At 40.3% G+C, this 15,783-nt stretch overlaps 2 protein-coding genes and 1 long non-coding RNA gene across 3 annotated transcripts in view; 2 read left to right on the forward strand and 1 right to left on the reverse strand.

The window, feature by feature from the left end:
- Positions 1-15,783, reverse strand: part of LOC147797773 (uncharacterized) — a 461,720-nt gene that overhangs the window by 190,332 nt on the left and 255,605 nt on the right. The gene's annotated exons all lie outside the window — the stretch shown is intronic.
- LOC110978527 (uncharacterized) lies at positions 406-3,505 on the forward strand. Its single transcript, XM_022233590.2, has one exon. It carries the CDS (start codon positions 1,544-1,546, stop codon positions 3,503-3,505), a length of 1,962 nt encoding a protein of 653 aa, XP_022089282.2. The 5' UTR covers positions 406-1,543.
- Positions 3,484-12,529, forward strand: LOC110978529 (uncharacterized). The gene is made up of 6 exons (XM_022233592.2): positions 3,484-4,231; positions 4,834-4,896; positions 5,076-5,129; positions 7,565-7,618; positions 9,285-9,374; positions 11,061-12,529. The coding sequence occupies exons 1-6, from the start codon at positions 3,580-3,582 to the stop codon at positions 11,291-11,293; spliced, it is 1,146 nt and encodes a 381-aa protein (XP_022089284.2). The 5' UTR covers positions 3,484-3,579; the 3' UTR covers positions 11,294-12,529.

The following is a 15,783-nucleotide window of genomic DNA, read 5'->3' on the forward strand; positions in this document are numbered from 1 at the left end:
GTTACTTCAAAACTGCACACCTCATTTCATTATTTTTCAGTATGGATGCAACGAAAGAACCAAAGGATCAAACAAATCTCGGTAGGCTTGTGAATCATGGAGAGAAGGGGGAAAGAAACTGCCAAATGAAACAAGTTGAACTCAGTGGTTTACCATTGTTATGCCTCTTTGCGACTCGGCATATACCACCAGGAAGCAAATTGCTGTATGACTATGGACTTCAATGTCATTCAAATTCTCGGAGCCATCATGCCCTTCATCTCACACATCAAAAATCAGCCCTGCTATCGCCAATATTGGACCATCTTTGGAATCACAAGTACCATTGGATCAAGTTGCCTCTGACACATATTGCTGTCCTGATGCTTCCATACCTGGAGCTCAAGCTTGCTTCTCATTGACATCGATAGCAACTCCTTATTCCCGTCCTGCTGCCACAGATTGTCATGCATCGGTTGAGCACGTTCGTCAAGTTGATTCTGACACAAATTGCAGTCCGGGTGGTTCCATCAGCCCAGAAGCTAAATCTTGCTCCTCATTGCAGTCATTGATGGCCACAGCTGATCCTGGTCCTGCTGCCACGGATGATCATGCATCAGTTGAGCACGTTCGTCAAGTTGATTCTGACACAAATTGCAGTCCGGGTGGTTCCAGACCAGAAGCTAAATCTTGCTCCTCATTGCAGTCATTGATGGCCACAGCTGATCCTGGTCCTGCTGCCACAGATTGTCATGCATCAGTTGAGCACGTTCGTCAAGTTGATTCTGACACAAATTGCAGTCCGGGTGGTTCCAGCCCAGAAGCTAAATCTTGCTCCTCATTGCAGTCATTGATGGCCACAGCTGATCCTGGTCCTGCTGCCACGGATGATCATGCATCAGTTGAGCACGTTCGTCAAGTTCATTCTGACACAAATTGCAGTCTGGTTGGTTCCAAACCTGAAGCTCAATCTTGCTCCTCATTGCAGTCATTGATGGCCACAGCTGATCCTGGTCCTGCTGCCACAGATTGTCATGCATCAGTTGATCATGCTCATCATGTTGATTCTGATACAAGTTGCAGTCCTGGTGATACCAGTACTGGGGCTCAAGGATGTCACGGTCCTTTATTGACATTGGTGGCATCGACTAATCCCAGTCTTACTGCCACAAATTGTCATGCATCAGTTGAGCAGGTCGATCGAGTTGCCTTTGACAAAAAATGCCGTTTTGACATTTCTAGCGGTGAATATCAAGCTTGCTCCTTATTGACATTGCTGGCCACAGATGATCCCAGTCCCACCAGTACTGCCAAAGATCGCCATGCATCAGCTGAGCAGATTCAACAAGTTGACTTTGACACAAATTGCAGCTATGACAATACCTGCCTTAAAGCTAAAGCTTGTCCCCCATTGATAACATTGACAGCCACCACTGATCCTAGTCCTACTGTCATAGGTTGACACACAACAGTTCAGCTGGATTGTGAAGTTGACTCTGATGCAACTTGCATTCCTGACAATTTTAACCCTGAAGCTCAACCTTGCCTGTCATTGCAGTCACTGATGAGCACAGCTGAGCCTAGTCCTGTCGTCACAGATTGTCATGCATCAGATGAGTCAGTTTGTCAAGTCTACTCTGACACAAATTGCGGTCCTGTTGATTCCAGCCCTGAAGATCAAGCTTGTTCTCTTTTGCAGTCGTTGATGGCCGCAGCTGATGTTAGTCATCCTCCCACGACTTTTCATGACTCAGTGGGGATGGTTGTATCAGTTAGTCAAGTTGACTCTTGCTCCAATAGTGTTTGTGCTACAACTTGCCTGTCAACAGTGTTTAATCTTAGTTCTAATTGTCAAACATTAAGACAGTCCTCATCTTCCTCTGTTTTGATGGATGATTTTAACTGTAGTGATATCAGTCCTACCAGCACAGGATGCATGAAAATGAAGAATGTGAGGCTGCCTGAATGTGAAACTACATGTACTTGTACACTTCCAAGCTGCACTTCGCCTGTCTTAAAATGGGTTTCTTGCAAACCTATTCCTGCAGTTATACCCATTTCATTGCTGCATCAAGGCAAATCTCTTGAAGTTGCTCGTAGCTGTTTCACTTCAATAGTGCTGCGGGGGGATCTTGTTGCCACTAGTAGTACCACTGCAAGATTTGTGGATACTGTTAGCACTACAGCAGTGCTGCCTGTCAGTGACTCTCCCCTTACAAAAGACTGCGTTTCGTTATGCGACATTGTTCCAACAAGAAATCTTGCATCAGCTCCTTCAGGTGAATTAAACTGTAGTCTACCTTCTGGTGGTTCCAACTCTGTTTCCGGAAGTGGAGAAGTAGCTATCACATCTTTAGTTTGCTCTAACTCAACTAGTCCTGCCACATGCAGCTTTGTATCACATGTGCCTTCAAGTGACTTCCACTGCAGTGATCATGATTCCGACTCGGATTATGTCCCTGAGTCAGAATCTTCAACTGGCGGGGACTCCAATACAGGTGATATTGCTGTTCCAGCTTCCAGACCTCCGACAAGGGCCAATATGGACTTACAGGGATGTGTACAGATGACTAAGGTTAAACCAGGAGGTAAGCGAGTATGGAATAAGGTCGACTATTGCTTGTACTGTGGCATAAAGCAGGCAAAAGTTGCCAGACACTGCCTTCTCAGACATGAAGATAAGGTGATGGTGAAAGAAATACAAGCCCTTGAACTGAAGTCATTGGAGAGAAGAGAAAAGATCACTGAATTGCGTAACAAGGGCAACTTTCATCACAACCTTCTTGTGTGGCAGTCAGGAACAGGTGAAATAGTTCCACGGAAGCGTCCCATTGAAGATGAAGCAGCCTCTAATTATCTTCCATGTGAATTCTGTCAGGGTTGCTTCAAAAGGGAAGGCCTGTGGAAGCATCAAATTAAGTGCGCTCAGAAAAACAAAGTGACGAAGAAGAAACGGATCCAATCAATGGCCAAGATGATGATACCCAGTTTAACCGGCACGGTGTCTGAAAGCCTCAAGAAAAATGTCATAAGCCGAATGCGTGCAGACGACGTGACAAGTGTGGTGCGAAGAGACCCACACATTTTAAATTTTGGTACAAAGATGATCCGAGACCATCCAGAAGCGCACCAGGCACTCCCAATATCACAGAATATGAGGGACCTTGCGAAATTAGTTGTAGCTACCAGTAGGGTCGACAGGTCTGTGACATCAATCAGAGACTGCTTGAATCCTCAGAAATTTGACACTCTTGTTGATGCAGTGAAGGTCACAGCTGGGTATTGTGCTGACACCAATACTTACAAAACTCCATCCTTTGCAAGAAATATTGGATACAGCATCGATAAGGTTGCAGCTTCAGGAAAGTCATCCTCAATCAAATCGGAAAATACCGAATTGTTTGAGGCAATAAGCAACTTCCAGCAATTGAAGAATGCCGAGTGTACCTCGGAGGTGGTTACTTTGGCTCGTCACAACTTGGACAGTAGAAAACTCAACAAACCACATCAGACATCAAGAAGCTAACCACATACCTCAAGAGCGCCACGCAAAAGCACAAGCAACAACTTCAACTTGATCCTTCCTCAACAGCAGACTGGATGGAGCTGTGCCATTCTCTTTTGGCTCACGTTGTTCTTTTCAACCGGAGGCGCAGTGGAGAAACAGAACGTCTCCTTCTTGGTGCATATGAAAAGGTGGAGACAAACAGAGATCTTCAACCCGAAGTGTTCAACAGCTTAGGTGAGGTCGAGAAAGTCCTCGTTCAGAAACTGAAAAGAATCGAAGTGAGGGGAAAACGTGGGAGAAAAGTCCCAATCCTCTTGACCAGAGAAATGGTAGAAAGCATTGATTTTCTCAATGCTGCCAGGTCCTCAGCTGGAATTTCACCCAACAATCCATATGTTTTTGGGCGAGCCTTTTGCGACTCAACTCTCCCTACAAAGGCAAGTGAATGCTTGAGAAAATTTGCAGTGCTGTGTAGGGCTGAGCAGCCTTCAACCTTGAGATCTACAAAGTTGAGGAAACACATCGCCACAATGTCCCAACTACTGTCCCTCAAGGAGAATGAACTGGACATGTTGGCTGGCTACATGGGGCATGATGTGCGAATTCACCGAGAGTTTTATCGCTTGCCTGAAAATACTTTGCAACTGGCCAAGGTGTCCAAGGTTCTCATCATGATGGAAAAAGGCGAGACAGCAAAGTTCAAAGGAAAATCCCTAGACGACATTGATATCGCACTTGATGATGGTAAGTTTTAAAGTTCATAACAAACTATTCAAAATTTTTGGTGCATGCTAGAGCAGTTGCACTCCATACGATCAATGACGAAACTATGATCGGACTGATTTTTAGTCGTATCTTTAGGCTTGTGATGGTGTTTAACCAATGCCCCCCATAGCATTGTGTTTCTTGACCAGCCCTCGGCTCATTGCTAAGGATTGAACATGTGAATTCCTTGCGATTAACTAGTCTGCAAAATTAAAGTCAGCAGCAGGCTTTTGTGCCTAGAATTGTTAGATTTTCTTAATGATAAAAGCGAGCTCAACATATCAATATTCAAGCTATGCCATTGGATTTCCTATGTGTGCCTTCAATGTTTATTCTAAGAAAAGACAGTATTACCTTTCTTTTCAATGGGTATTTTTCTATGTTTGTGGTAGTTTTTATAGTTTGAACAGTGTGTGCACTTGGTAATGGTACCTGTGCGTCTCATTAATTAGATGTAGATCCTGCCGTTTTCCTAACCTTGCCTTCTTACAGTGCATGTAATTCTTTTATCCAACAAGCCCAAATGTACCATAAATAAGGAGATCTATATATAACTGATTGATTTTCACTTTGGTTTACAGTTGACAGTGATTCTTCAGAGCCTGACACACGTAAAGAGGAAAGAGAGAGGCCAATGCCAGAAGGTGCGCTAAAGTTTAAATAGCACAAAAACGATCAAATAGTATGCGCTTAAGCAGAAATGCATGCTTAATGGTGTTTATGAAATGAAAAATCGCCGGCAAGCACTTGCATATAAGCAGAAAAGGTGTCTCTTAACAGCTTCATGAAATTGGCCCCGATTGATTTTGACTTTGGTTTACAGGTGACCGTGAATATGTGGAACCTGATGAAGAAGGACAGAGACCAACCCCAGAAGGTGAGCTAAAATATAAAATATATGTATGAAAACTATGAAAGCCCATTAGTGCCAACCATTTTTTTTTTCAATATTAACTCCGTAATTATGGAATCCGTAATGAGGGATTGCGAATCTCTAATAACAGATCTGGAACCCGTAACTATGGATTTGAAAAAGAAAAAACTGTTGGCACTCATGGGTTTTCGTAGAAAACTTAATATCTGAACTGTAGGTCCATTTCTGTGTTCATGCGAATTTGTGTCACATATACAGGATCTAGAAAATAATGCTGACCACTGGCATGCAATAAGAACTAAGCGCTGATGCCTTTTGTACATGGTGTCATAGAGTTTAATAATTATTATTCATAAATACCTTAGACGGTTTGGCCATTCACATTGGTACACAGCGGGTGGTTTTAAACGGCTGATAAAACTACCAACTGGTACTTTAAACGTTGTTTAAAACCGGCAGGCGAAAAAACAATGGACCTGCGCTCAGCAAATAAAAACACGTAAGAACATGCAGCCAGTACTCTTACTGAACCCTGTGAGTGAAGCCAAACCATTTTGAGTAGTGTTGCCAAGTCTGTACGCCCACTTGAACTCTGATTTATAAGTCCCAATATACATGTTCAAGTTGGACTCCAAACTGACGTTTATGAGGTCAGTATTCAAGTTAGCCAAATACTGAATTTTAACCCCAATATGGTACCGAAAAGATAGCAGGCGCTGTTTCTCTGTTTTTCATTCTAAAACTCAAAGAGGTGTTACCTGAAATAACAGGCTATAGGAAGCGATAAAACATGAAGAAAAATCAAAAGGAGAGTCTCTGCAACTACAGAAATGCCGCAGTTTTGACATCAACATGCGACTTCTGTGCACAGATTATGATGGCAGACATAACTCAAATTAACTCCAACTCAACTGATCAAACTGGTGGCATTTGGATTTCTTTAGGCAATAACCGTAAGTGCATTTCTTTACTGATCTTGAGCTGGTCTCGGCCCAAAATTCTGTGAACAGTAGGTGCGAGACCAAGACCAGCATTTTTCCGAGACCATGAATAGTCGAGACTGAGAACACCTTCAAACTGGTGTCGAGACCAAGATTGGTCTTGACGGCTACAACACTGGTCAAACCTTTCCCCACACAGGACAGGATCTATTGCCGCACTATTGATTTCACCACCTGTAAGCTGTGCTTGCTCATCATTCATGCATGTCTTAGCATTCAAGAAGGTCGTAGAAACCATACAAGTTGGCAGAGGCTATCAAAGCTCATGTCAGGTCCTCAAGTTTTTTGTACTATTTCAACATTTTTGAATTACGTTTAAATTTAGCAATGCCATGGATGAGCTTCGGTGTGCTCTGAATACTTTAAAAAAATACATTATATTGCTTTATAATAGGTTTGTTTCAGTTGCAGTCCTTCATTTTTGAGGAGCGCGATCGCGCAGGCGCTCCTACCGTGCTCCTTATCAAAACCGAGGAGCGTAAAAATATGCGCTCTTCGAAAGATTGAAGAGAACTTTTAAATTTCTAATATTACAGGAAACGGAGGAATAAGCTTCCAAACCACGGTGTGATTAGTTAAATCCCGTACATTCCAACACTTGAACACTTTTGAAATGAATGGAACGAAAATACGCAGAACAACTCTGCTCCCAGTAAAGTCAGCTGGAGAGATATTATGCCGCTTTTTATTGGTCGGTAGTAAGTGGTCGGTATTTTCCAAACCTTGCATTCTTACTTCAGCTACATGTAATCCTATCCCACAAGCCCTAGTCTACCATAAATGAGAAGATATAGCTGGGGCCAATTTCATAAACCTTTTACCTTAAGCAAATTTTCGTGCTAAAAGAAACAAGAAATTTTGCTTTAAAAGCGTAAGCGTATTTCGCAACTGAATTCAGTTGAATCAGTTCAGTTTTTTACAGAGGAATGTGCGCAAATAAGCGAAGTACTTCAAGGACTTTATTTCTGCACACATGCAACAGGTCTTCTTACACGTAATCGAAAATGATTTTATTTAAATGCAAACTGCCAGTTTAAAGCAAACTGCCAAACGAGCGTTAAAATCACAGGGGAAAAAATTGCTTTTGCCAGTTATTGACACAACTCATAATTTGGAATTCTGACCAAGAATATCGCCATAGAAGAGACAACCATGACAATACTGTTAGACTATAGTGCACTAGAGTGATCTTGAAGCACATCCGCCAATCGCTGCCGCGCCGACAGCTTTCAGTTTTAGTTTCCATGAAGATCTAAACAAAAATGGTGGCCCTTAGTACAAAAACGGTCAGTTAGCATAAGCGCTTAACTTGAAAATGCATGTTTTGTGGTGTTTATGAAATGAAAAATCGTCGGCAAGCACTTGCTTAAGCAGAAAAGGTGTGTCTAAACAGCTTCATGAAATTGGCCCCTGATTGATTTTGACTTTGGTTTACAGGTGACCGTGATTATGTGGAACCTGATGAAGAAGGACAGAGACCAACCCCAGAAGGTGAGCTAAAATATAAAATATGCAGGTACCAGAGTATGAAAACTGATTAAATATCTGAGCTGTGTGCCCATTTCATTATGCTTGTAACTGGTAGGTAATAAGAACTGACTGCCGATGCCCTTTGCACATGCGATGGTGTACAATTTGTAGAAACAATACATTGCTTTAGCTGCCAATCAAGAACGAACCTTGCAGATTTCCCAAGGAGATGTTGGTAGAGGACTTAACGCTTCACCTATCTGATTTGAAGAGCCCATTCACCACAGATTTTTACAGTACTTGCAGTTCATCTTTTGCTTAATGGCATTTAGCTGAATCCTCTGTATAGAAGCTGCCATTGATGGTTTGCCAGTATTTGAACTAAATAATTACAGGTCCCTTTTAGGTTTTCTGTACAACCAGTAGGTACATGAAGGTGTGATGGTTAGACATTAAAAAATTTAGCTACATGTATTTCCCAATTTGTTTCAGTGCACCTCATCAGAAGGCATGGTTTGCCCATTACAGTCATCAGCTTCTTGGATTGTCCATGAGCAATAGTCAAACAACTACTTAGGAATGCTTTTGAATGAAGTCTTCTACAATTTTGAATGGCGGTTATAAAAGCTCAGTCTCTTGTGTCACAAAGATAGAGTAGGTCCAGGTTCATGATAATGTGGTACGTGTGATATTAGCAACTTACATGTACCTACCAGCTATGTGCGCATCGTATATGTATTTAATTTAGTTGTGTGTCACTACTGTGAATTGATCTGTGTAGATCAGTTAGTTTGCCTCTGCTTCACTTTGCAGAAGTTTTTGCTGTTAATATGAAGCCACTGACTTTTCTACATACATGTAATTACATGGTGAGTCAATAAAAACGCATTTTTTTCTTCAAATATTTCCACTAGAAAAATGTGAAGGGCAAATATTTTTTTTCAAGCCTATAACATTGATACAGGCTTTGGCTAGAACACATTCCAATGGTATTAATATGCGACCATGCATGGCCATGACAGAGCTCATTGTTTAGTAGCACCTAGAAACTCCAGCTGAACAGAGTTTTGATAAGGTGACTGGTAAAGGTTGAAGTGACTGCATTAGACTGTTAATGAAAATGAAAATATGACCTACTTACCATGCACTGCTTCACATCTGACCCTGTTTACAGTCCGGCATTGCATCCCTCTACCTGATTTCCCCCCAGATCAATGCACAACAGTGTGCCCGTCTCTGCATATCACTGAAACTCTGTTCAGCTGGAGTTTCTGGGTGCTATTAAACAATGAGCTCTGTCATGGTCATGCATGGTTGCATATTAACACCATTGGAATCTGTTCTAGCCAAAGCCAGTATCAATGTTATAGGCTTGAAAAAAATTATTTGCCCTTCACATTTTTCCATAGGAAATATTTGAAGAAAAAATGCGTTTTTGACTCACCCTGTACATGCACATGTAATGTACCATTTGATATGATACATAGCAAATTTATGAAAAGTCTAGTGCTCTTCTTTTGCACTGCGATTAGGTATTGTTGTGTACTTCAATGTATATAGGATGAAATTTGAAATCATCAAAGAGGAGTTAGAAGTATACTGTATTTTTTTACTGGTTGTAATCACTTTTGAATATTGATAACAGTTTATTGTAATGTATAAATCATTTTGTCTGTTATTTGTTTAGCTGTAGTTGATCTACCTTCAACTAATTGCAGCAAAGATAGGCACAAGCACCCTCATCAACCCCATGCCAAGAAGAAGCAACAAAGCTGTGGTAAGTGTAAGCTATACATTTTGTGATTAAAAAAGGTTTCTGACAAATATAAATGGACTGAAAGAAAATGGGTTTGGATAAAGATCTAGTGGTATCCTTTCCGTCCAAAGTGCCATTCATTTCTGTGCTACAGAGCCTGAAAGATGACCTCTAGTGGCGTGCAGCCAAAACCTTGATGTGGATTTTATATTGGGTTGTCAATCTTACATCCGATCTTTGAAGACTTGTATCGCAACATAAAATATGAACAATAGGATTTCAGCTTAGTTTTCATAATACAAAGATTACTGGTAAAATACAGAAATGTATGAAGTATTAGTTCTGACCTATCACTTGTCCCCAGGTCAGACACTAGCTTGTCTAATTCTTTACACTTCACTAATTTGTGTGAAAATGAAGACTTACAAATCTTGTCCTCAACAGATGCATGTAGGTGTAGGTTATGGAGTAAGCGGTGCATTCGGAATAAACTAAGTGTATTAATATGTCCCCATGATCGTTACCCAAAAGGAAAACTTACCTACAGGCAAAACAAATCACCATCTCTTTCAATATAATACTAAACTATATTTTTTCAGGAGCTGAAAGGCACCTACTTACCACATACCTGGGTACAAGTGAGAGGTCTTTTTCCCATTTACATAATGTACCAGTGTCTTTTCAACGATTGTATTTTATGAGAAAGTTTGTATTTCATATATTACCCGGCACAATTAAATGATGCTTATTGAGATAAAGATAAACGTTGAAAATGATAAAACTTCATCATGTAAATGGGTCAGATTATAGCACACATGAGTAGGTATATTAAGAATTAAGATGTGCTTTTCTGAGCAACAAAAGGATTTCATTTTTCGTTACCCATCATACCTATTTTTGCATGTAAAACAGTTTTGCCGATGCCACAATAAGCCTCATGTATGTGTACTTGGGTATAGTGGTTAAGCTGAAATGTAAGACTGTAAAAAATCTAAACAGATGCGTGATTGACAACCCTATGTTAATTAGTCCCCAACTGGAAGCTCGCAGTGTGACCTTTAACTTGCAAGCTCTATTTCCATCTACTCATCATACATGTACATGTTATATCCAACTTTTGTATGGGGTACATGTATGCATTTTAGATTGATCGAATTGTGTTCATCTCAAATAAACATTTAGAAAAGAACATAGAGGGCTTGTTGGGATGTATCTATTGCAAAGCGAAAGCACTTCTAAAGGCATGTTATGACAAAATACTTGTTTTGACAGCCACCTAATGAAGTAATGGGGTATTTTGTTTGGAGTACATGTAGTAAACATGGCATTCAAATAGTAGCCAGTTGCATTGAATTTACTGGTTATGTATGAGAACCTACATGTAGGGCCAAGTTTCAAGTGCTATGCAGTCACTGAATACATCATCAATTACCCGTTAATTGTTTGGGCATAGATTAGGAATGGGCGTTGAGCATTACAGTTGCAGTGAGGATGTGGGAAGGGCGCATACATGTAGCTCAAACTATTGGTTGGGTATTTCAGAAGCACAAGAGAAGAGGGAATTTTGTGAGTAAGTAGCATTTCACCTGTTATGAAGATGGGTTTGAATGGCATACCTTCCATTTCCGATAAATAGAAAGAACCAGAACTGTGTTTTATGTAATGTCCATATTATAATTCTTACATGTACTTACCAACCATCTGCAGTTCCACCATCGAGAAAAAAACAAAAGACATGTCTGCCATGGGAGACAGATGAGAAGGATTTCATTTCCAGCTTTTTTGCGGATAATTTCTGTTCTGGGAAGCCTCTGCGAAAAGTTGATTGCTTAAAAGCTCAAGACAATCATCCAGCCTTGAAGAGAAGGCACTGGTCCCACATCAAGGATTACGTTATCGCTGAGACCAAGCGCAGGAGAAGGGATGCATCAAAGCACTAAATATAACAAGCTAGGTAAAACCCACCTCTTCACCTGTCGTTTCTGAAAACACCTAATTATGCTTTTTTCTGTACTTTGTGATACATGTAGTGGTCCTTGGCTTTAATTATAGAAAAGTCAATCAGACATAAACCCCAAATATGTCACTTAAATCCAAATGACAATCATTAGCACATGTATCATTATGTAGCCCAACACCTATTTTTGGTCATTAATTCAGATCAGATCATGGATCACTTGATGATATCCACTAAAGCATATCAGTTGAAGAAGTCCTAGTTGGCCCAGGATACATGTATGTGACCTCCATGAAAAAACTCCAGATGTCACTTGCCATGTTTATGAGATGCTGGTAGTTAAATATGGAGCCCAGGATGGGGTGAGGGGATTTGATTTTTCATCTTTGTGAGTGATTTTGTGAATTAGTTTTCATTTCATATATAAATGTGTCGTTGGCTACATCGTGTTGCAAGTTTAAGAATATTAGTTTAATTATATGACATATTTGGGAAATGTTTGAAACAAGTTATAAATATTGAAGAAAATGGACAAAAAGAGCTGGTTGACAACTCCTTAGCTTTGTGTATAAACATGTATACTTAGAGTGCTTTTGAACTTGCAAGATGTTCGTCCAACCATGAAGAGGAGACACTTCGGTTATTCAGTTTCAGATCCAGTGGGAGAATATTTTTCACCACTGCATCTCAGATTTTGATGTGTAAATTTTTAAATTTAATTTTTAAATAAAATTTTTAATTTTAAAATCAGAATCTGCAATGAGTTTTGTGACACACAAAAGTCACAAAGTCAAAGACAAACACTCACTTCTGGAGACATGACTTGGCCCTCTATCTCAAACACTTGACTTAATTATTTCATTAAGTTGCAAGAATCACATGTTATCTCCCACCACAAGCACATGCAACAAACATGTGAGAATGGGGAGATGGGCAATTTTGTTTCTAAATTACGTCTCAATTTTGCTTTTCTATGTGCCAAGCCTATGACGTTTTTGGCCCGCATTGGGATATATCACTCTTCCTTTTTTTCATACCTGTTTAAACTGATGTAAAATAGCATACCAAGCTTATGGCTACAGCATTATGAAAATGTGTCAAGAGTTTCCTTGGGGGGGGGGGCGGCAGTGAGACATGTACCCCTGAAACTAAGTTTTCAATGTAATATTCTTTTATTTTAGTACATGAAACTGTGTTTTGGATGAGTTATTTACATAAGACTGGGGAGGGGGTGGGTAGGGTGATGGGGGAGGGGGAGAGTAGGGTGGGGGGAGGGGGATCACAGAAAGTGCTGAGGCCCAAAATCAAGTGGCGGCTATTTGTAGGGAAAGGGAATGACCCCTGAAAATTGGAAATCGTTGCTCTCATACATTTTACCAACGATATAGACAATATATCAGTGAAATCTGACATCTGTGATGGTGCAGTTTGGCCCCCCTGTTTGATTTACATGTAAGATGGACTGGTCCTATGGCAGAGATTGAAAACAAGCTCAGGAGAAGGGACGTATGAAAGCACTAACAATGACCTCATTGCAGTACATGAACACATATCAGCACCATGTGATCTTTGAATGAACTGGCATATATTTCAGGGTGTACTTTCTATGTACACATATTGCGTCTGGTTTGATGGGACGAATTATAAAAAGAGTTTAACAATCAAACCACGAGTATATCATGTGAGTTAAACTGAAAATCTCCAGATCAGTGTCATTAGGCACCCTAGCATCTTCTCTTTGCAATGATAGGCTGTGTCCAAATGACTTGGCTTTGGTTTGATATTATACACGAGTCTATGAGAAGTGGCTGCAGCTGCTACATACGACAGATTTATGCATAATATCAAGCCACATTAAAAATTCTGACACGGCCTTAGGTCATGGCTCAGCAGGCATTATTGTCCACCAAAGACATGTCAAACCTGAGCTGGTTGGTGCAGGATATGACCAAACTCTTATTCGAAATTAACGTTGAGCAAATGTAATTGAAAAAGATAATGTAAACATCAATATGTCGGGAATGTACAGATCAGTATCCGTAACCTGATTTGGTTAATGATTTTTCATTTCAGATATCTAAGGCTGCCTAATGATACTACATGTAGTTCAATTAATATCTGACATGATTTGGCATTTTTGTGAAATTAGTCATAAGTAATGCAGAGAATCGATAAAAATTGTTTGACAGGTTTTTATATTTGTAATGGATATTATCAGTGTAGAAACGACAGTTTTCTGATATATTTTCAGCAACACCATGTCTTTGAATGTTGTAAGGTTTTTCATTTTCTTGCCTCAGCTTTGTGGTACTTAATAACCGCTAAAGAGTAATGACTTCAAAATGAAGTTAAACTGAAACTTAGAGTCATATTTTTTTAAGGAAGAAGCAACTAAAAATTTTCATCTGTTTTTTGCCCTTTCATGTGTTGTGTGGCGTGGAGCCACTGAGGTTTTATAGTGTTTATGGTACATGTTAATAGTTTTCAGCAATGTTATTGTTCAGTACCGAGAAAAATGTTTCGGGTTTCTTGTTGATGCTGTATGTAGACCAGCGCTGATGGTGGCTACATGTTAACATTTATTTGGAGGCTCAAATTTGTCATCCCTTCTCCCCATCATAAAAAAGTGACCATGTAAACAAACAAGATGCTATCATTGCATGTGTCCATTGAAATCCATGCAAAAGTATACACATATGGACTGGCAATGAGGTCAATAGTGCGAGTCTATGCACCCGAGGGACTGTGTGAGTGACCAAAAGAGGGTCCTATTTCCCGAGGCCGAAGCCCGAGGGGTGCATAGACGTGCACTATTGACGTAATTATGGCAGTCAATGTGTTTTAGAACACACCTCACTCCAAAAAAGTCGATTGTTGTGTCTAGGCCTACTTTTTCACAATACGACTTCAGAACGGTCACAGAGTAGTTAATTTGTTTGTTTGTCCTCTGCGAGTCCTGAATTGCAAAGGATTAAATCGTCAGTTTCTTCCTCAGAAGGGTAAATCGATATTTTCTGGTAACTGTTTCATCACTTTCGGATACGTCCGCCGCCAGTTTGAGCTGGATGAATGATGATATTTGGCAACCTGTAAGGGCGCGCTTTGTACTGGCTGTCAGTTTGACGTCATCCCTCCGACTAGTCTGCCGCGACAACAGTGCACATCTGTGCACCCCTCAGGCCTGTCAGTGACCAGAAAAGAGTGCTATTTCCCGAGGTCAAGGAAATAGGACCCTCTTCTGGTCACTCACAGTCCTTCGGGATGCATAGACTGCACCAGTGGCCTCATTGCCAGTGTATATTACCTCCCCTCGGTATTGGGAGTTGACAAACTAGTTCCTGAAGTGAAGCAAAGGGAACTAGTTTGTCAACTCCCAATACCGAGGGGGAACTAACAACAACTATCTAACTGAAATTTTATTTACTATTCCTCATACATTTTTATTTAATAACCTCTGAAAATAGAAACAACATCATGATTAAATTGTTTTCACAAACTTTCATTTTGTTCCTGACTTCAAAAGACAAACATGTCACCTGCTTTTGATTTACAAATGATTGAATTTACTGACAAGAATGCATGCTGATGAAACCCCTCTATCTTGGTTCATTTCATGGATGGAGTTTCAATTATCGGAGGTGTACCCGAGCAAGAACATGTACTAACACCAGCCTGGACAGAAATGTTAGGCAAAGTGCAGAAAAAATCACTGGAATGTGAAGCTTCCCTTTGTGGGAGTATTTGGTGTTTTTTTATTCACATGTCTAAAGTACAATGTGGTAAGCTGAGGTATTAAGTGTCAGGCAATTCCTTGCAAGGAAAAGTGATGAAAATGCTGGAGTAACCTCTTATATTTAAAGTAATTTTATTTGCCCATTGTAGGTGCAGTTGTTTTAATCAGGAGCCAGTGGCATTTTCCCGTCAGAAATGTGTAACAGCTCTAATTACTGGTACTTGAGGGGTAATTGTAAAATGATTAATGCCACATATAGGATAGGAAACAAGGATGCATGTACATTAATTTGTGTTTTGCTCACTGCTGGGAACAGGGAGGTGATTGATTACTCAGAAATACCGAGTATAATGATAACAAAATTTAATGTAGTCAAATAGTGATCCTACATGCACTGTCATGCAACTTCATGTACTGGAAAATGAAATGACCCTCCTCCAAGATTCTTCTTTTTAAACCGCTGTCCCAAACATTAATTGTGAAACTCAGACTTTTTCAGATGACATAGTGGTAACTATAAATAATCAGATTTTTCTGAAAGTGTTGAGTGAGTGGCAGTGAAAGGCCTGTGTCTAATGTTTGCGTTTGAATTCAAATGATACTCTCTTCAATAATTTGACAACAAAACTTCTTTTGGGGGCTTAAACCACTTCCAGCCGAGCCCGATATGGCTGTTCGTATCAGTCCTCCGGGTGATTTTGCAAAATCGACCATTTTCATGTTGTTTTTGGCCCGGCACT

This window comes from Acanthaster planci, linkage group LG10 (assembly GCF_054643075.1).
Source record: "Acanthaster planci isolate LZ-2023a linkage group LG10, COTS_SCS, whole genome shotgun sequence".
Lineage (NCBI taxonomy): Eukaryota > Metazoa > Echinodermata > Asteroidea > Valvatida > Acanthasteridae > Acanthaster > Acanthaster planci.

Bases quoted from the DNA above. Each gene is read 5' to 3' on its own strand.
- LOC110978527 (XM_022233590.2), top strand. From the start codon at position 1,544: ATGAGCACAGCTGAGCCTAGTCCTGTCGTCACAGATTGTCATGCATCA.
- LOC110978529 (XM_022233592.2), top strand. From the start codon at position 3,580: ATGGAGCTGTGCCATTCTCTTTTGGCTCACGTTGTTCTTTTCAACCGG. The intron at 5,130-7,564 runs GTGAGCTAAAAT...TTTGGTTTACAG, and splicing joins ACAGAGACCAACCCCAGAAG to GTGACCGTGATTATGTGGAA. The intron at 9,375-11,060 runs GTAAGTGTAAGC...AACCATCTGCAG, and splicing joins GAAGAAGCAACAAAGCTGTG to TTCCACCATCGAGAAAAAAA.